This window comes from Myripristis murdjan, chromosome 3 (genome assembly GCF_902150065.1).
Source record: "Myripristis murdjan chromosome 3, fMyrMur1.1, whole genome shotgun sequence".
NCBI classification, from domain to species: Eukaryota; Metazoa; Chordata; class Actinopteri; order Holocentriformes; family Holocentridae; genus Myripristis; species Myripristis murdjan.
The window spans coordinates 43,920,126-43,940,264 of NC_043982.1; the positions used below are offsets into that span (position 1 = coordinate 43,920,126).

General features: G+C 42.3%; 1 protein-coding gene across 2 annotated transcripts; it reads left to right on the forward strand.

Moving 5' to 3' along the window:
• The first annotated feature begins 1,524 nt into the window (after positions 1-1,524).
• On the forward strand, positions 1,525-17,975 carry txlng (taxilin gamma). 2 transcript variants are annotated; one of them, XM_030077425.1, is made up of 11 exons: positions 1,525-1,643; positions 4,546-4,654; positions 8,331-8,478; positions 10,152-10,243; positions 11,714-11,884; positions 12,810-13,004; positions 14,172-14,291; positions 14,997-15,071; positions 15,822-15,914; positions 16,008-16,103; positions 16,493-17,975. In XM_030077425.1, exons 2-11 carry the CDS (start codon positions 4,562-4,564, stop codon positions 16,892-16,894), a joined length of 1,485 nt encoding a protein of 494 aa, XP_029933285.1. In that variant the 5' UTR covers positions 1,525-1,643; positions 4,546-4,561; the 3' UTR covers positions 16,895-17,975. The 2 variants fall into 2 exon arrangements, with proteins under 2 accessions (XP_029933285.1, XP_029933278.1); XM_030077418.1 differs by lacking the exon at positions 1,525-1,643 and adding an exon at positions 2,776-2,885.
• The last annotated feature ends 2,164 nt before the right edge of the window (positions 17,976-20,139 follow it).

Consider the following 20,139-nt stretch of genomic DNA (forward strand, 5'->3'; position numbering starts at 1 on the left):
CAGTAGAAAAAATATATCTGTACACTCTGTATGTACATTATACACAAACACACACACACTCACACACACATATTATATAAATATATATAACAAAATAAAATTAAAAAATAGCATAAAAAGATGCCATCACATAAATGAAAGTCTAAAAAAAATGGTATTAAGTTTTTTAATTGGCTCAATTTTTTTTTTTTTTTTTTTTTTTTTTTTTTTTTTTTGTAAATCTCACCACATGTCTCCTTGCAGGTGTCTTGTTTTTCTCCCACCTTTGAGCTTCCTTTATGACGTCATCGGAAAAGGAGGCGCATGGAGGTTTTTGGCTTTTGGCTCCACACTGACGGAAGTTGCGTCAAGCTAGTGGAAATAAGACCGGAAACCAAGCGGTCTTGCCTTCAGTGTAAGAGTGTAAATGTCACTAATCTCACTTAACTCTAACTCTGTGGACCAACTCCTGTTGGTCCCCAGTAAAACGAAACAAACAAACAAAAAACAAAGTACACAGTAAAACAAAACAAACAAACAAACAAACAAACTCCTATTCCTATTGCTGCTGCCTGATACAAATGCTAAATTTCTTTTTATATGCTCATATTTAGACATAATGCACATACTTTATTTTAAACAAATTCTGAGGCACATATTTTTAATATTTCTTGTATATTTTTCTGTTTCTCAGTAGAATTTAATTCTTCTCTTGACAATTTGGACAACTGCTTTTCTGATTATTCCCCTCGGGAGTAATCAGTATTTCTGACTCCCATTCTGAGTATGTTTTTGGAGTCAGCACGGTCAGATAATACATACTGAATGTACAAATGACCTTTCAGTAAGTGCCTGAAGGTTGAACTGTTGTACAGCATATCGTGAAAATAAAATCACAATATAAAATATGACCATTTATTTGCATATTTACTTTTCTATAACAAGCAGTGCTCCCAGTAGACCACACACTCTCCAGGACTGCACTGACTGCACTAGAATGCACATTCTCAGCACCTGTATATACTGTTTATTGTGTAAATTGTGCTTCGTATCTTGCTATCCACTTTGCTGCTGTGATGCGTGAAATTTCCCCACCGTGGGACTAATAAAGGAATATCTTATCTTATCTTATATTATCTTATGTTTATTACTTGAATATTGTTCTCACTGCTGACCTTCTCTTGCTTACAATGTAGTTTGAGGGTAAGGTTTTGAGTATTATTTATTTATTTATTTATTTTAATATATGAAGAGTTCATTTGCAAAAACAGATAAAAGCCATCCTTAAAATGAATACACCTGTTTCACTGATACTGCTTGGAGTACACACACACATATATACACACACACCCAAAACATGATTTAGGATAATACACATTATGCCAGGCTATAATAGAAATAAATATAAAGTAAATTGTAATAAAATTCAAAAAAGTTTGAAAAGGTTTAATAAATTCAAATGGAGATATCTGTTTTTGCAAATGAACTCTTCATATATTACCCAGTTTCCTCTCGGGAATCAATTTCTGATTCTGTGGAAGATGTTGTAACACATGCTCGGCAATCGGGGATTTTATTTTGAAGGTTATAATCGAAAGTCAAAGACACCACAAACAGCTTGATTCTCGTACGGACGGAGAGGTTTCATCCACAAAAACACTCAGGTAACGCACTATTTCAGCAACATTTTTACTCACTTGTCATCGTGTAGTTTTAATTTCGTATGGACTCCCGGCGCTACTGAAGCCGCCGCTGTCCGTTGAGTTTAAAAAGCTCCGCGTGGGATTTGACGAAGTAAAGTTCACCGCTCGTGTTAGCAAGCAGCGACTAGCCAGCCGTTAGCTAGACGCTACGGTTAGCATGGCTAACAGCGGCAGTTAGCTAAGGCTAGCAGTTAGGTGTTACGTTACAACGCGTTGAATAGTTAACTATCTAAGTGAGGCAACACCAAACAAATCTAAGTAGGCCCACTTATTGTAAAATGCAGATGAAATAGTTGAAATACGATCTAAAGCCAATGAGTAGGTGTTGGGTTGAAGTTAAATCAGCAGTAATGTCACGCCGATACGGAGCGAACCTGCCAGTCTCCCGTTTAAATCCCGAAACTTCAATGTCTCCGAGATAATCTCAAAAAATACAACTGGCACAACATCACGGAATGTATTTCAGGAATTAACATGGGCACACCTTCAATTCGGCGTAATCTGTTTCACTCCAAATAACACACATTTCGCTCCTTCACCCCTTTCCTCCAGTTCGTGCCCCTGGTACTTCCTCCTAAGTAACTCCAGTTAAATGTTGACATTTCATGGCTAGGAAAATAACCGGCTACGTGGATGTGACTTATGCCGAGTTTACCAATACACTTACACCTTTTATGAATACAATCGGGCGTGTTTTTTTTTTACCGACAAGCTTGGTAATGACTGTAAAAATTAAATGATTTTGTGCATGGCGCGTCTGCGGGGCTAGCGACGCATCAACAGATGTTTTCCTCGCTAGTTAGCTTAGCTTAGCACAGGTCACACATTCTGTTCCAAGACTGAAAAGCACCAGAATAGCGCTGTGCTATTATCACTATACACTAAAAAAAAAATCAGAATACAACATATATAGCTTCATATATAATCACAGAAGTGTTGGCGGTTGATTGATAACGTTACAGAAGTTTCGTTAGCTCGCCTGTCATTAATTAACTTTGGCTGTGTTGTCTGTCTAACCTCGTCTAACCCTGTTTAGCGGCATCTCGCTCTGGTGTGGTTTAATGTAAAGTGGCTTTTTTCCGTGTACCTGGACGAGCTTTACTGTTGAAATGCTAACTACCTAGCAGGAGCTAAGTCTAGTTAACGAGGCTGGGTGAAGTAGAAGTTCACCTCGGTGTTGGCAGGCCTAACACGAATGACAAGGTAAGGGAGTCAGAATCGCCTCTAGTAAATTTATGTGTTGTGGGTTCTTGATGTGGTTGCAGTTTATTTCTGGTTCTCTTAGAATACGTTTACAGCTAAAATAAACACTTGGAGGTCGCACATCTCCTAACATGTCCCAAAGCTGGACCCTGCGTGTCTCGCCGTGCTGACATGTTGGCTCCCATGTGGCCTGGTGTGTCTGCTGTTGTTGTGAACACGTGGTGGTCTTTTCCCATGTTTGGCCCTGAACTGCTGCAGTCCACATCCCATCCTGGACAAGGCATTCAATAAAAGAGGAGGATAACCTTTGACCTTCAGTCTGGGGTCATCATAAACACCCAGTATGTGATCTCTACCAAAAAGTAGTCTCTGTAAATGTCTTCTCCCCCTCACCACCACCACCACCAATCAGACTGTTCTCATTTAACATTGTGTCATAAGCAGACACCTTTTCCAGAGTACCTTGCAAGTGCATACATTGTACATTCAAACCCTTGAGCTGACTGTACAGAAGAAACCAAGTGGAAAGTTGACAGCTTGGTGTCAAGGATGATTAAAAAAACAAAACTCACAGTATGATATCAATTTGCAACACACATGAAATCAGCACCCAAGTTTTGTGACAGTATCAAACCGGGAGATAAACACATAGGCCCAGTCCTGCTGGGTGGTGTGAAAAAGACTGAACTGATTCCTTGTCAGAGGTTCAGGTGAAAGAGTGATGTCGGCTGCATGCTAACGTGTCAGCATGTCATGGTGCTGCTATATTGTTGATATATGATGGAACACTTTTTTTGGTGTACAAATTAATATTGTTATTATTGTGAATGGTATGATAGCGCACAGCCCAAGGAGGGATGACTGTTGATGCTTTCATAAGATATTTGCACGAGGGACCCAAACGTGTAGCATTTTTTCTAATGGAATACACACTCCAGACCCCCAATGAGTACTTGTTCACTCGTTTTGTAGGCGTTTTTTTTTTTTTTTTAACGTCTCTACAGACCATAGTATTAGCACAGCAGCATGACTGTTCGTTTAGCAGAACGGCAGACCTGGCTTCTGTTTCCTGAGCACTAACAGACGACATCGTACCTTGATTCTATTCAGATGTGGTTTTAAAAAAAAAAAAAAAAAAAAAATTACTGCTGAATGTCACAGGCAGTGTGCGCTCCTTGCCAGGGGCAGTGAAGCCGTGCACAGCAGCGTTTGGCAGCAACAAGTCCCAGATAGCTCATAATGCTGCTGTTCTGGGTTTTTTCAACATTATTTCTGGTTTCCCAGAGGTTGCAGTCACCTCTTTAATCTTTATACCCCGACATATAAATACGCTGTGAAGCCGTGGAGAGTACATACCTATGCCCACAGTTATATGCAGCAACCTGTTCACTGTGTTTCTGTTTGAAGCAAGTTTGACTTTGTTTTTAATTACAGTGCTGCCTTTAGATGTTCACATTTTGATTTGCAAAGTTGTTTTTATACCTTATTATAACTTACATTAAAAAGTTGTAAATGCAGCTTGATATTTGTGGATGGGCATAATGTCACAGCATCTAAACATTGGTGTCCCGGAAACAGACATTCAGTTGTGCAGTTGTTGAGGGACTGTCTCATGTATATTTGACAGCCGCTCTGTTTTTACTTTATGTTGCATGTCCAGCTCGGGATCAGCACTGATGGAGGAGACTGGGGTTTGTGAGATCGACGTGGCGACCAGAAGAATAGTAGGAGGCAGCGATTCACCGCCTGACCTGGACAGCCCTTGTCAGGTAAACAATATCGATGTCTGGCTGATGTTTTTCAGTTTATCACACCATTTATTTAATTGGCTAAGTGTCCTGTTTTTTAATTCCTGATTGGCTTGCACAGAGACTCTAGACGCTGAAACTGTTCACTGGAAGGCAACTACTAAATTCACTGTTTTTATGCACGCATGACCAGCTGGAATAGAGGTCAGAGAAGTAGGCTTGTAGCTGGAGGTTGTTGGTTTTAATTCCCAGACTGGCAGCAAAAATGTGACTGGGGAAAGTGAATGAGTAACACTCTGTCCTCCCTCAACAATAACCACTGCCAAGGTGCCTTTGAGAAAGGCGGTGAACTCACCTGCTGTGGTGGAGCATGTTGATGGCCAGCAGCAGACTACTGTTTTTTTTTAAATCTTCATTTTGTCACTGAATTGATTTAAAGTAGATATATAGTTTAAATAGTAAAGATCCCATGTAAGTAAAGATATTGATATGATATGAGAGTAGATGACCTAATGGAATCTGTTAGCACCATGCATGTCATGCTAGGTTGTTGGCAAGGCGGCTAAATAACACTTCAAAGTTCAGCTAGACATGTTAATATTTTATAATTTTCTTCATTTTATTATATGCATATCTAACCCTTCGTCATACAAGTCTGGAAAACATAATGTTGAAATTATGAGGTGTGATAGGAAGATACACTATATTACCAAAAGTATTCGCTCACCTGCCTTTACTCATACTATGAACTGAAGTGCCATCCCATTCCTAACCCATAGAGTTCAATATGATGTCGGTCCACCTTTTGCAGCTATTACAGCTTCAACTCTTCTGGGAAGACTGTCCACAAGGTTGAGGAGAGTGTTTATAGGAATTTTTGACCATTCTTCCAAAAGCGCATTGGTGAGGTCACACACTGATGTTGGTCGAGAAGGCCTGGCTCTCAGTCTCCGCTCTAATTCATCCCAAAGGTGTTCTATCGGGTTCAGGTCAGGACTCTGTGCAGGCCAGTCAAGTTCATCCACACCAGACTCTGTCATCCATGTCTTTATGGACCTTGCTTTGTGCACTGGTGCACAGTCGTGTTGGAAGAGGAAGGGGCCCGCTCCAAACTGTTCCCACAAGGTTGGGAGCATGGAATTGTCCAAAATGTTTTGGTATCCTGAAGCATTCAAAGTTCCTTTCACTGGAACTAAGGGGCCAAGCCCAGCTCCTGAAAAACAAGCCCACACCATAATTCCTCCTCCACCAAATTTCACAGTCGGCACAATGCAGTCTGAAATGTACCGTTCTCCTGGCAACCTCCAAACCCAGACTCGTCCATCAGATTGCCAGATGGAAAAGCGTGATTCATCACTCCAGAGAACGCGTCTCCACTGCTCTAGAGGCCAGTGGCGGCGTGCTTTACACCATTGCATCCGACGCTTTGCATTGCACTTGGTGATGTGTGGCTTGGCTGCAGCTGCTCGGCCATGGAAACCCATTCCATGAAGCTCTCTGCGTACTGTACTTGGGCTAATCTGAAGGTCACATGAAGTTTGTAGCTCTGTAGCAATTGACTGTGCAGAAAGTCGGCGACCTCTTTGCACTATGCGCTTCAGCATCCGCTGACCCCTCTCCGTCACTTTACGTGGCCTACCACTTCGTGGCTGAGTTGCTGTTGTTCCCAAACGCTTCCATTTTGTTATAATAGAGCTGACAGTTGACTGTGGAATATTTAGGAGCGAGGAAATTTCACGACTGGATTTGTTGCACAGGTGGCATCCTATGACAGTTCCACGCTGGAATTCACTGAGCTCCTGAGAGCGGCCCATTCTTTCACAAATGTCTTGTTTCACAGTCTGCATGCCTGAGTGCTTGATTTTATACACCTGTGGCCAGGCCAAGTGATTAGGACACCTGATTCTGATCATTTGAATGGGTGAGCGAATACTTTTGGTAATATAGTGTAGTTTGGTTTGCAAACTAATGTTGGTTGTTTTCTGGCTTACCAGATGCTAAAGTTAGCAGCTAAAGTAATTGTGGCTAAATCAGGTAAAGGTTCATTTGTACCTCTGTGTCAAAATGCTGCTGTAGTTATGCCATAGGTTTCTGTGCGTAGCCCACATGTGCTGCCACTGTAACTAATGTGCACCTCCATAAATGCAGAGCTGTGTTTCCACTACATGGTACCGGCTTGGCTCGGCTCAGCTTGACCCTGCTCGCTTTTGATTCAAGGTACTTTTCTGAATTTCATTTTCAACTTCAGGTAGTACCCCCTCAGTGTAGCCGTGATGTTATCTTCAGCGAGACACACATAGGATCAGCGTAGGATATTGAACATCTGCACATCCTCAGCTGACCATGGCATGTTTTGCGGGTTGCCATGTAATAGAATAGTCAGTGAATTAAAGACATTGCGGCAGCTACGACTTAGCAGTTTAAAAATTGTGAGTTTGTGCAGGATGTTCCATGTTGCATAATGATGCAGTGATGATTTTGGTGATGATTCTCTCTGACCAATCAGAGGTCTGCAGTGTTTTCACGTCACTTTTTAGTGTAGGCTCAAGATGCTTGGAACCTCGACAGAGATGATACCCCAAAAAAGTACCAGGAGCCAGACACTGTCCACAACTTTTGCCTGATTGATAACCAAAAAAAGCGAGTAGAGTCGGGTTGAGCTGGACCATGTGGAGGACAAGTGGCTTAACTGCACATCGCGTGACACAAGATTGCACGATCTATGTTTAGTCTGTTAGAGCGCTTTGTTCTGCTTCCATGTTTTGTGAGTTGATTTCCACTGAGAATGGAAGCAACATGACAAGAGGGACTGAATCAGGTCCAGGAACCTGATTTAGAAATCCTTCTGTAACACAAAACATTCTTTGTGTAGGTTTTTACATTTGAAAAGGTCCATAAGCCACCAACATGCTCCTGCATCTTATTTAAAAATAAAATAAAATAAATAAGCTTGTCGTATTGCTGGTCTTACTGGAATCACAACCTGTCTGGTTTTGACGTGCAGACGTGGTTACTCATTCACTTTGCTTAGACAAAGAGTAGAGGGATACTGAGTATCTTGTGAAATAAAGTGCACTGGAAAGCAGGTTTTTCTGGAAAAGAGTATGCTGCTCAGTCAACTTGGCTTGAATTTTAAAACACAGTAATAACAGAAGTTCCTTTTTTACACTGGTGCCTTTCACTTAACATCCAGTCTTTAAAAACGAGAGTGGCCTTATAAGTCAGGTTAGGTCTTTTTATGGAAAAGGGTAACTGATGTATAATGAAATTTGCAATGACATTGTTTGTGGTTCACACTGGTGGTGTGTTTTTTGGATATCTGGATTGTATTGTTTAGTTGTTGTTTTTTTTTAGGTTGAAGGTTTTGTTGGGTTTTTTATGTTGAGTGTCTTTTGCTTATTTATGTGTTTTTTGTCTTTTGAACATCTTGGGACCATGTTGGAAACAAGTGTTTTCACTTTTTCTTGTTATCCCTTGGATTTTAGTGTCTGATAGTCCATAAATAAAATCTATCCGTCTATGTTTGACAAAGGCGTCTGTCGAGGGAATAATGTTGCCTCACAAAACTGCATGGCTGAACATGAGGACAGCCGGCCTAAATTCTTCAGCACAGGCAGGTTATCACTTGTCATCAGTTTGCCCCAGGAAAACATTTGATATTTGGTGTGTGTGTGTGTGTGTGTGTGTGTGTTGTCAGGAGGATGTGGGCGAGTTCGGTCTGGGGTTGTGCTGCTCTGAGGAGGTGCGGGGGGAGACCCCGGGCAGGGAGGACAGTCCCAGTGACCTGGGAGAGGCAGAGCTGGACCCTGGAGGAGACAGCAAGTCCGGAGACGACAAGGCCTTCGGTAGGATGCCGACATGGGGGGAAAGAGTTAACTCACCTTGTTGACCATGTCTCTTAATTTACCTACAGAGATGCAGTTTCTCCTCTGGGAAAACTCATCCTCTTCTTTCCACTCATCCAGTATTTTTGTTTTATTTTAGCAATCAGTGAGGAAAAGAAACGCTTGCACACTTTACTCCAAGAAAAGTAATTAATTGATGACAACGTTTTGATTTGACTTGGATCTTTATCAGATCAGGATGTTTTGACGTTTTGACCTGACAAAGATCTGAAAACTGTATCAGCGAAGAAACAAACCACTGGTCTTCACTGATACAGTTTTCTGAAGCCTTGCACCTTCATGATGTGCATATAAGTACTCTGCTTCTGCTTGTCTACTTTAGCAGCCAGCCATATTAATCTAGTTTTTTTTTCTCTTCATTAGAAAACAATCCAACATCAGCCTAAGGTCTTCGTGTAGGTGTGTGTGTCTAATATTATTAAAGTCAGATGTACTGGTCTAAAACACTCACCATAGACTGTGGCTAATACATTTTGGTGAAAACTATCAATGCAAAACAAAAAGAGCCACATAAGCCACAATAATTTCTCTCTGATTCTTTTTATTTATTTTTTTTATTTAAGTACTTTAATTTTGCATGCATACAAGCTACAATACCAAACAAACACTCACTCTGACATATAACAGAGAGCAATGCATGTCACTTCATAATAGGCCATTCAGTCCTTTCATAGATTCCAACACAATCCATTTTTCCAAGTATGTCAGGACAATGTTGGCTCACAGATTTAACACAGGTATTATTTTTCCCATGTTTTGAATATCCTTCATGTTTTTGATCCATCCAGTCTCTGTTGGAGGTTTTTCCTGTAACCATTTTCGTGCTTACTGCTTTCTTGCTGGCGTGATGTGACGTATTTTTAACACCTACTTGTCTTAAATTGGTAAAGGATCTGTAATATTAGCAAGATAAACTGTAAGGAATGAGCAATCAATGTCATCACCACAGATGTTCTGTATCACTTTAGTTACCTCCTGCCAGTGGGTCTGAATTGCTTTGGAACCCCAGAAAATATGAAAATGATCAGCCAGCTGTCCATCATCTTTCCTCCAACATTTTCCTCTGATTCTGGGGTGGAAGGAAGCGCTGCGTTCACTCCAGTTTTGGCTTTGAGACAGTTGCTTTTTTTAGCGTGCTTGATTTCCTCTGAATGGTTAATCTGTTTCCTCAATTTTCTGTTGATGAAGTTTGAGTTTCTGCAGATTGTGGCCTTTTTAGTTAAGTTATATTGCTCATGGTTTAATGTTTATTCCAAAGTGTTGTCGCTGCTTTCTGTAAAGAAAGGAATATATCCTGTGCCCTACCCAACACTTTGTGTTAAGAACAGCATATGTAAAAACTTTTGTGAACTGGTAATTAAGCTGAATCACTTTTATATATCACCTGTTGTCAATAAAGAGCCGTGAAATAGACATTTATTTCCATGAAAAATTCCAAATGATTACTAAATGATTTTTTTTCCTGGCAGAAATGTCTGGCGTTGTAGTGCAGTCACCGATCACAGCTCTTCCCTGCCATTGTCTTTAAGCATCCCTATATGTATACACTCTGTTATGTTTGTTTGAGTCAGTGGATATACGAGGTAACTGGTTTTGTTCTGGTTGTGTTCCAGGGAAAGAGGTTCTCCTGCTGATGCAGGCCCTGAACTCCTTAGCCACACCTGAGGAGAAACTGGCTGCTTTGTGCAAGAAGTATGCAGACCTGGTAAGTCTGGGACTGTCGGTCACTTTGTTTCTGTTGAGCAGGCAGGCTGGGATTCTTGGCCCAGAGACGGACACTCGAACTGATGACCTGCACCGCTATGACACAAAGAATTAAGACTCAAGAATTAATTTGGATAGTGATCCAAATGAGTGTTGACTCTCAGAGTTCATAGGCTGCTGTGTGAATAAGAGAGCATGTTAGGTTTTGTGCTTGGACATGAACCAAAGTGATCTATACTCTCTCTGAGCCTGACCTCAGGTCTGCGGGTAGAGCCATAAAAGATCATTTAATGGACAGATGTGTCTGTCTGCTGCATTAAACCTCTCCTTTCCCCACAATTAGAGATGTTTACATTGGGAATTAGAAGGTTCTGTCATTAATTCTTTATCAGGCAGTATAGTATAACATTACTGAAAACACAAAGCAATGATGTGAACATTTTAAGATTAACAATGTAAAAGTACAATCTAGAAGGATTTCCCCTTTGACATGAGATCTCAGGGTTTCTTTTTCTTTTTTTTTTCCTTCTTCATCTTTTTATTTCACAATGATTCCGCAACAAAAAAATGTCTGCTCTGATACAACATCAGTAACAGTAATTTGTACAATTTCTTTTTTTTTTTTACCCACATTATTTCCTACCCTCTCCATTACTCCCTAGGGATACCAAACAGAAGAGGAAAATAAGTAAATACATAAATAACAAATACAAAATCAAACAAACACATTGAGGGAGAACAAAAATAATAATAATAATAATAATAATTAAAAAAAATATATACATATGTACATATACACACACATACAGATACATATGTATACATATATACATACACATATACATATATACACATATATACATATACATACACACATATGCATACATATAAAATAAAATAAAATAAAAATAACTAAATAAATAAGCAAAAAATGGCAGCAACAGTAATATCCATAAACTCTCTCCAAAAAAAAAAAATATACATACACCCATACACATACATACATATATACATACATACATACACATACATATCCATACGTACATACATACACACAGCACATGCTTATTTTCTCCTACAGTTCATACACGTAGTGTGTATTTTATGTTAAGGTCAATTCATCTGGGTAAGGTGCAAGCTCTAAATTAGAGATAATCATTGGTCCCCCTTGGAAAAGTTCTCCAATTTTGAAAATAATGGAGACCAAAATTCTTGAAAAATATGACCACAGTTGTATTTTTCCAAAGTTAATTTTTCCAGTGGTAAAAACACTGACATTTGATCCAAAAAGAACTTAAAAGTTGGAAGGGAATCATCTTTCCAAAGCAAAAGTATACATTCTCAGGGTCTCAGGGTTTCTAATGGTTTATGGGCTTTTTTATTGTTATGCTTTCATTCAACCAAGAATTGTATCTGTGGGCAGGTAGTTGGTAGCCTTAATGCAATCTTTAAATTTTACATGTGTTTCCAGTTGGAGGAAAGCCGCTGCATGCAGAAGCGTCTGAAAGCGCTGCAGAAGAAGCAGTCCCAGATCGTCAAGGAGAAGATCCACCTGCAGGGCGAGCACAGCAAGGCCATCCTGGCTCGCAGCAAGCTGGAGAGTCTCTGCAGGGAGCTGCAGAGACACAACAAGACACTGAAGGTACGCTTTAACCGGAGGGAGGGGGGTGTCACAACTGATGGTACATACACACTAAAGCCAGGGATATTTGCTTGTTGGACACATTTGGCTCACTAAAGTCTGAAGTCGGGTCAAACTGTGAAACCAGGCGGTGCAGATCAGATCTGAGACCTGAGTCAAGATTCATCAGCAGCATAGTGTGTACAATATTTGAATGTACTGATTAGGAGGTGAACAAGTGACTGCACCCCGCCTCGCCGTGCATCAGTCCAGTAAGCAGCGATCTCCTCGTGGTGTTACCTGTTGCCAAGCAGGAGAACAGAGAAACTTACTGTGATGATGGATGAAGCACCCATCAACTGGACCGTTATGGTTTCTGGAGTGTTTTCACATTTGGTCTCAAGTCTTAATCTTTAAGAAAGTCGAGTCTCTTTTAAAAGTCAAAGAAGACGAGTGAAGTCATTCTTGAGGTCACGCGGTTTACAAGTCCAGCCCACGGTTTCCGCTCTCAGATTTCACATTGACATTTCGCAGTGGGTGTTGAAGTGGAGTGCATGAGTACAAAACTGAGCAAGATGAATAACAAATGAATCAGCACAAAGTGTGAATGTCACGTCTTGGTGTTTTGAATATTCCGTTCCCACCTGTTTTTATCATTTCATCGGGTCATTCAACTGCACTCGACCTGTCATTCCAGTATTTCAGTTTGTGCTTGCTGCTGTGTGGCGGTGTGGAACGACAGACAAACTGACCAGTAAATATTAGTGATGGTGGAGCAGCAGTGGTCATTTTTCCTTCTCTTCTGCCCAAGTAACTTAGCTTTTGTTCCTGTGGTGCAGTTCTCGGTGTAGTTTTTCCTGCCTGGGGCCTCATATAAATTAAACTGTTTCCTTGTCTCCTGTCCCTCCCAAACGTGTTGCTCCCCTCTCCCTCTGTCTGATGGCAGGATGAGAACGCCCAGCGGTCCAGAGAGTACGAGGAGCAGCGGAAGGAGGCCATGCTGCATTTCCAGATGACCCTGAGCGACATCGAGGTGCAGATGGAGCAGCACAGCTCCCACAACACCAAACTGAGGCAGGAGAACATGGAGCTGGCAGAGAAGCTCAAGAAGCTCATCGAACAGTATGAGCTCCGAGAGGAGGTAACATCGTGAACACTCCCCATTTTCCTTGTCATTTTAACCGTGACCTTTTATGGCCTCCTATCCGAGGACAACTGTTTTGTAGGCCATGGGCCAACATATAATCATTAAATTAATAAAATTAAAAATAAACCTAAAAAAGAACCTTACAAATGTACAAAGGACCCCCCGATTATGCCCTTGATTCTTTTTATTCACTAAAATGTTGTAAATTTCCAACAGAAATAGCATTTTTCTTAGTGGGACATGATTTGTCCAAATTCCCAAGAATCAGTGGTGTGTGATTATGCTAGGCTTCTTGTGAAAAGTTCTGTCTTTTATTTAACCGGGGGAGACAGAAGACTGTGCTGACTGTTCCCTCGGGGCTTTGCTTTCAAAGCAGGAGAAGTTTCAGTTTGGCTGTTTTTCAGCGCTACTTTACGGATGTAAATGCTCCATATCGTTCAGTTGGAGCCTGATGTTTAGCATTAAGTTTCTGAGTATTAACACGCTCAGCAAAAGTGTTGTACTGGCAGGAGAGCCTAACTTCAAAAACATCTCCTTTTAGTATTTACCCAAGTCATGCCAAGAAAACTGATTTCACACCATAAGAGCTGCCAAAATCCTTCACCGTGAGAACCAGTTCACACCTTGCGGCTCATCCTGGTGTGTACAATGCCTGTACTTGCCCAGTGGTGTGTGTTTTTGTTCCTGGAGGTAACAGGGCAAACTTTCATAACATGACATCACATCCAGATATTTCCAGCGGCTACAGTGGAGTTTTATAACAGAAAATGTTTCAGTGATTTATGTCTGCCTGCCTGTGAGCAAACTGACTCAGAACATTGTAAACTGATTTACATGAAACTTTGTGGGATGGTAGGTCCTGAGTCAAGGAACAGTTGTTTACATTTTCGTGCCAGTCGACAAAAAGAGACAAAGACAAACAAAAATGTGATTGACCGCGTTGCAATTTGCCCCATTCATTGTCACGTTCAGTGAACTGATGTCATGTAGGGGATTGGACGTGGAAGTGCCTCAGACTCCGGTGTTAAAACTCATGACGTACAGATCACACGCATTACAAGACTTCAGATGTGTTCTGCCTCTCCACTGAGCTCATGTTCCAGTTCTGCCATGTTTTCTGTTGCCTTGTTCCTCACGTCGTCGTCCCGTGTTCCTCTGCAGCACATCGACAAAGTGTTCAAGCACAAGGAGCTGCAGCAGCAGCTCATGGACGCCAAGCTGCAGAGAATTGCCGAGATGATGAGAGAAGTGGAGGAGAAACAGCAGAGAGAGAGAGACTTTGTGAGTCGATGTTTTGTGCTTTTTCTGTACGTCTCAACTGGTTATGATGATGATGAAACCTGCCTTCCACTCATTTTACTGCTCTGAATTTTACTCCATCAAAGTAAGACTTCCTTCCACCTTGTGAGTGGAACAAAGTCCTGAGTGACTGATTTGGACTCAGAGGAAAAGCAAATGCATCTGGATCAGATTCCAGTGATGCAGCTAGCAGTTTAATGTCAGGTGTAAATGTAAATTAGATGTAATCCTGATACAAATCAGATGTTAATAAAAAAATGGAAAGAACTCCTGCATGTACTTAGCATCTAGACAGTTACTGAATAGGAATTATTTATTGTCAAGTAGGTATTAACAAACACCATTGAGATTTTTGATTCAGAATTATTCTTCCTTAAATAAACTTATTTTATGGTTCTTGAACATAATGTGACTAGTCATTATCAACCCAAGAAAAAAGAGACAGTAAACAGTTTTTTATCTGACCAGTACAGCTGATGTTGTGTAAATGAGTGAGTGCACGTCACTGTGAACGTCTGCTCTCTCAGAAGAAAAATCCCCAACAGCTGAGCAGAGGTGGACGTGCGGTCTTTTTGAAAAATGTCATGTCAGTTTGAGCCTCAGCTGCTGTGCCTGTTTCCCAGTTCAGGAAATGTTGTGGATCGTTGTGTTGAAGTGTGTTTGGCCGTCTGTGTTGTTGTGTTTCAGCTGCTGAAAGACGCCACCGAGTCCAGACACAAGTGTGAACTGATGAAGGAACAGGAAACACACCTCAAGCAACAGGTATCTCCCTCGGACAGACACACACACACACACACACACACACACACACACACACACACACACACACAAAGTTTCCTTGGCTGTTAGAGAAATGGTTTACAAAAGAAGACTTAAGTTCTCCTCCAGTCGTTTATTAAGCCTATAAAAATGATCTGTTCATCAGTTTTACATATTTTGGAGTTATTTCTGTGAAAAACATCTCTTTGTGCCTTAAATGCAACTCCAAATCTTGCCCTCGTTAAAAATGGGCTTCTAACCATAAAATAAAATATTTTTTTCAATGAATCTCTCAGTTCCAGCAGTTGGTCTGTTTTTTTTTTTTTTTTTTTTTTGTTATTTTTTAAGAAAACACGAGCAGCCGTCCAGTGGCGGAGCTGCTGTTAATGATATGCAAAGCAGCGCCCCATCAGCTGACGGCTGATTGGCTCTGGGATTTATGATGTAGCAAATTTCACTGGCCTGGGGTTCGTCTGAATCTCAGATTTTCGGGGCGTGCACACACACCTCCACCTTCAGCAGAGGGTGTGAACACACCTCTGTAGTGATGAACTTTGCACAGACAAGTTACACAAACAGAAGAAAAACACATTTTTAGTGGAGGAGGACTTTAATATATATTGAGAAAAGAGATTGGAGCCAAACTTTGATTTTTTTTTTTTTTTTAATCTCAAAGTTTGAATTGGAACAACAAAAATGCCATCTAAAGGTTGCTCCGTGTTTTCTGTCTGACTTGATGTCGGTGCCCCTCAGCTCTCTCTCTACATGGACAAGTTCGAGGAGTTCCAGAGCACTCTGGCCAAGAGCAACGAGGTCTTCACCACCTTCAGACAGGAGATGGAGAAGGTGAGAGAGAAAACACTCGTCCGGCTGTCGCTGAACAGCTCGCTGTCGTCTCGTCGTATCTGGTTCTCTGCTGACTCTGTGGTTTTCCTGCAGATGACCAAGAAGATCAAGAAGCTGGAGAAGGAGACGACCCAGTGGAGGACCAAGTGGGAGAGCAACAACCAGGCTCTGCTGCAGATGGCCGAGGAGGTGACACCAGCCTGTTTCTTACTGCTATTAGGTCGCTCTGCTCTAGATTAGCACCGCAGTTTACAGATTATCCACTCGATCTGCTAGCACGAGTTTATTTTGTGGTGACAACACAGTACAGGTGAGATTTATCTGGCTGAAAATCCCACTCTTCTGTCTGTAAATTGTCTGCCTTCTCATGGCAGAACCCACAGATTCACCCCGTGTGCCCAAACTAAACTCTGGTGGCACTGTTTACTCTGTTTGTAATTGAGCCATGGGGAAGGTCTTTTCTCGCGTTTTCCTTGTTATGCTGCATTGACACCATGTTGCATGTTTGTTTTTATGTTTTCTTTAAAAAAAAAAAAAAAAATGTTAAAATTAATTAATTATTATTTATCTGTATTTAGAAAACTCTGCGTGACGGCCACTTCAAGGCCCTGCAGGGGAAGCTGGAGCTGCTGGAGCGGCTGTGCAGAGCGCTGCAGAAAGAGAGGAACGACCTCAACAACCGGCTCAGCCTCCTCCAGGAGCGAGGAGAGGAGGAGGAGGGCACGGCGCCCCCTGGAGCCCAGCAGCATGAGCGCTCGGAGGGGGAGGCAGAGGGCGAGGAGGAGGAAGACGACGAACAGGACGAAGAGGAGGAGCAAGAAGGTTCGGTGCAGGAGATAGAGGGGGAGAGCATCCACCAGGCCACCAGGCCGCCCGAACTGGAGCCGGAGCCGGAGCCCACGGCTGCTACTGACAAAACCACTACTGCTACGCCAAGCGAGCCTCCAGCAGCCACAGCAGCCACCGCACCGCAGGACTGAAGGGGGCGGAGCCACTGAGCCCCGCCGTGGCCTCTGGGTAGGGAAGAAGGGTCTGACAGCATCGGCCCACAGACCCTCAGCCTAGTTCTTCAACTAGACAGAAAAACCATCTTCAGTGGAGATAGTGATTTCCCCCCTTTTTCTTTGAAGAAGTCTAGGACTTGTTTATCCAGGTCCCGTCATCGGAGGCCAGACCAATATCTTTTTTGTGTGATAGTTTAAGAAGAGTAAAATGATTGTATCAATGATTCTATTCTAGTACTTCGCCCACGTTTACATTCGTTGTAATAATTGGCTTTGTGGCGAGCACTTCGTACTCCCTGTTTTCTACCATAACTGTATTTTCATAGGAGATTTCCATGCAGTCAAACTGAAACATTTTTGAGTCTGACTCAGCTCGGCCTTTAATTTCCCTCTTTACATGTCTCTCTCTCTCTCTCTCTCTCTCTCTGTCTCTCTGCAGCTTCTTATGTCTTACTGGAGAGTATAGTTTATGATTAAGATGAATAGTGGCTCTGTCAGATGCATATTGTTGGAGATCGCCTCTTTATTAATGTAGCTTTGTAATAATAATTTGAAATCTGAAAAGCTGTCGGAAGAAAACAGGACTTGTGTAGGAATTATAAAGGAATTGCAGTTTTCTGTATCTCGGAGCAGAACTGGTTATTTTATATCTGAACTGGCTGCAGGTTGTTTCTTCATTTCCTCTCAGATGCATCGTCTTCTTCTTCAGCTTTTAATTTTCTCGCGACCAAAACCACAGCATACTCTGTACACGATGACAACCCGACCCCCCAAAACCATGTGTGTGTCAGCCAGCGCTCTAACTGGCTGTACAGTTTTCAAAGATTCATCTTTTCCCATTTGAGCGTCAGTGGTTGTGCTGTAAATCTGTGTTTGTGTGTTTCCTCCAGTCCAGTTTAAACACTGAAGTCTTAAAAAGGGCTAAAGCTGCACCTTCAGGCTGCTGGGTCCAGGTTCCTCTGCAGACCTGGATGCTCTGCACGTCTCGGCCAGTCTTCTTTTTTTGTTCAGAGGTTGGGCAGATGATTGATTTTGTAGAAGAGGGAAGTCATTTTTTAAAAAAGGAACCGTTCTAAAGCAGTGAATCGGAGTCGGAGGCTCCGGTGGAGACGAGGTTGATGGTGCATCGCCGGCGCCATCAGAGGCTCGTTGTGTTGAGTTTCCTGTGAAGGTCACACGGCCATCCTTCACTTCTGTTTGACTCGCCTCCCATTTTTAGCCGGTTAGCGTCCCTCCTGCTCAGAAGTTCCTTAAACTTGTCTCGGGAAGCCAAATTGTATGATTTAGAGAAACGCACCATGGCTAAAATGTGAACACTGAAGTCAGAGTAACGGGACACATGAAACCAGGTCTGAGGTATCGCTCGCCTCGCTCGTTGTCCAAGGAAGCAAATAAGACAAGATTTAGATTTCTTTCCTGTCCCTTTTTTTCTAATTGGATTTAAGTTTGTGCTTTAGTTTGTTTTTTCGCCGTCATTTTGAAATTTGATTTGCACACGATCAGCTCAACGGTGTAAAGAGCAAGGAAAAAGTTAGAGAACGTCAAGACCGGGCCTTCACCTCGTAAGATGTCTAGAAAAAACGAAACAAAAAAACTTTCAGTTGCCAGATATTGGGGCCTTGTCATCTTTGATACTTTTCTTGGACGAAAACTGAATGTGATTTGCTTTTCCGTTGCTTTTGAATAAAAAGATGTAGTCATTCCAGTGGTGATGCCTTTTCCTAGGAGCTGCACGCCGTGCGGACGAGAGCATGGGTCAGTATGGAGTCCTGACCCGGCCATCACCACCACCAAAGCACCTTTATTGATCTGGTCCTCCCCCAGTGGGATGATTCCAAATGTGGAACCCCAAATAGAAACATCACACACACACACACACACACCACTGTTTTCTTTAGTGGTGAAAAGAACAAAATCCCCCGAGATAGTTTGGCAAATTAACACAGACACGACCAAAAGAGACAAAAGTCTCCATTTCGTGACTCCATTTCCCAGCAGCGACTCCACGCCATGTCGGTAAATAACAGGGTTTCTGACTCTCAGACGCAGGGACTGCTATGCAAAACGCCCACCATGGCCTGACCGAGTGCTCCGCCAGCTCGGCTGTTTGAATCCCGTGGAGCCGCCCCGTCTCTCTTTTACTACAATTTTTTTTTATTTTATGTTTTTTGGATTTCATGTTAGGGCCGCTGTAGGGGGGAAAATATGGAGCTCACAAACTTATGAGAAAAAAAAACTCATTCTGAGATTATGATTGTTTTCCTCTGAATCGGCCCAAGTCACGGCAACGTCTCTTCAGAGTCCAGATGCTGAGGAGGAGATTGGGATTCTGGACTCAAACCAGCAGGATTTCCTTCTGACTGGATCCCACAGGAGGAGAAACTAGTTTTACCATTTTTTTCTCGTCGAATTGGGATGTAATGATTTTTTTTTTTTTTTTTTGGAAATTTACAAGTTTAATCTCAGAAATCCCAAGTTTTTCCTCAGAATATTAACCTCCTCCCCCGGCTCCATACCTTGTTTTCCCTCCTAACAACGGCCCTGACACGCCGTCGTCCTCGCCTGCTGCCCCTTTCAGTTTGTCTCGTCAAAAACTGAACTCAGATCAGTTTTTGAGTTCGGCGGCTGGGCTCCACCTGGCTCTCCTTGAAGTTGTCATCCATCCATGCATATCACAGGAGAGCAGGGAGTGTGTGTGTGTAGCTGCTGGTGTGTGTTCACTGGAACGTGTCGGTTCTCTCGGGTTCTCGGGAGCCGTTCCTCCTCGGTGTTCTGTGAAGTCGTTAACGATACCGGCTGACCTGGGATTTTCTGTTTTACGAGCATCAGAGAACGTCCCAGTGCTGCTCATCTAGGGGGCGGGACTGAGCCCACCAGCGGAGGACCCTGTTGCCAGGTGACGAGCTGAACAGCCAATCACCGCCTCCACTCCTTCCTGGGTCCTTAGTTTGGTTTGTTTCACTGTTTAATGGATAAAAGGGGAAAAAAAGACAGCAGGAGGCTGCGTGCAGTCTGCTGGGGTCGAAGGTGAAGGGACAGTCGCCCTCTGATGCTCAGATCTGTGTGTGTGTGTGTTTTGTTTTGTTTTTGATGGTTAAAGATTTGGAAGAAGGTAAACTGATGTTAAATCAGTACGTTGGACTGTCAGATTGGGTTCTCATTCTGGGAAGAGTACAAGACGGTGGTTTGATCTCCTGAAATGTCGATTCTTGATGTGTCTC

Bases quoted from the DNA above. Each gene is read 5' to 3' on its own strand.
- txlng (XM_030077418.1), top strand. The intron at 11,885-12,809 runs GTACGCTTTAAC...GTCTGATGGCAG, and splicing joins GACACAACAAGACACTGAAG to GATGAGAACGCCCAGCGGTC. The intron at 13,005-14,171 runs GTAACATCGTGA...GTTCCTCTGCAG, and splicing joins AGTATGAGCTCCGAGAGGAG to CACATCGACAAAGTGTTCAA.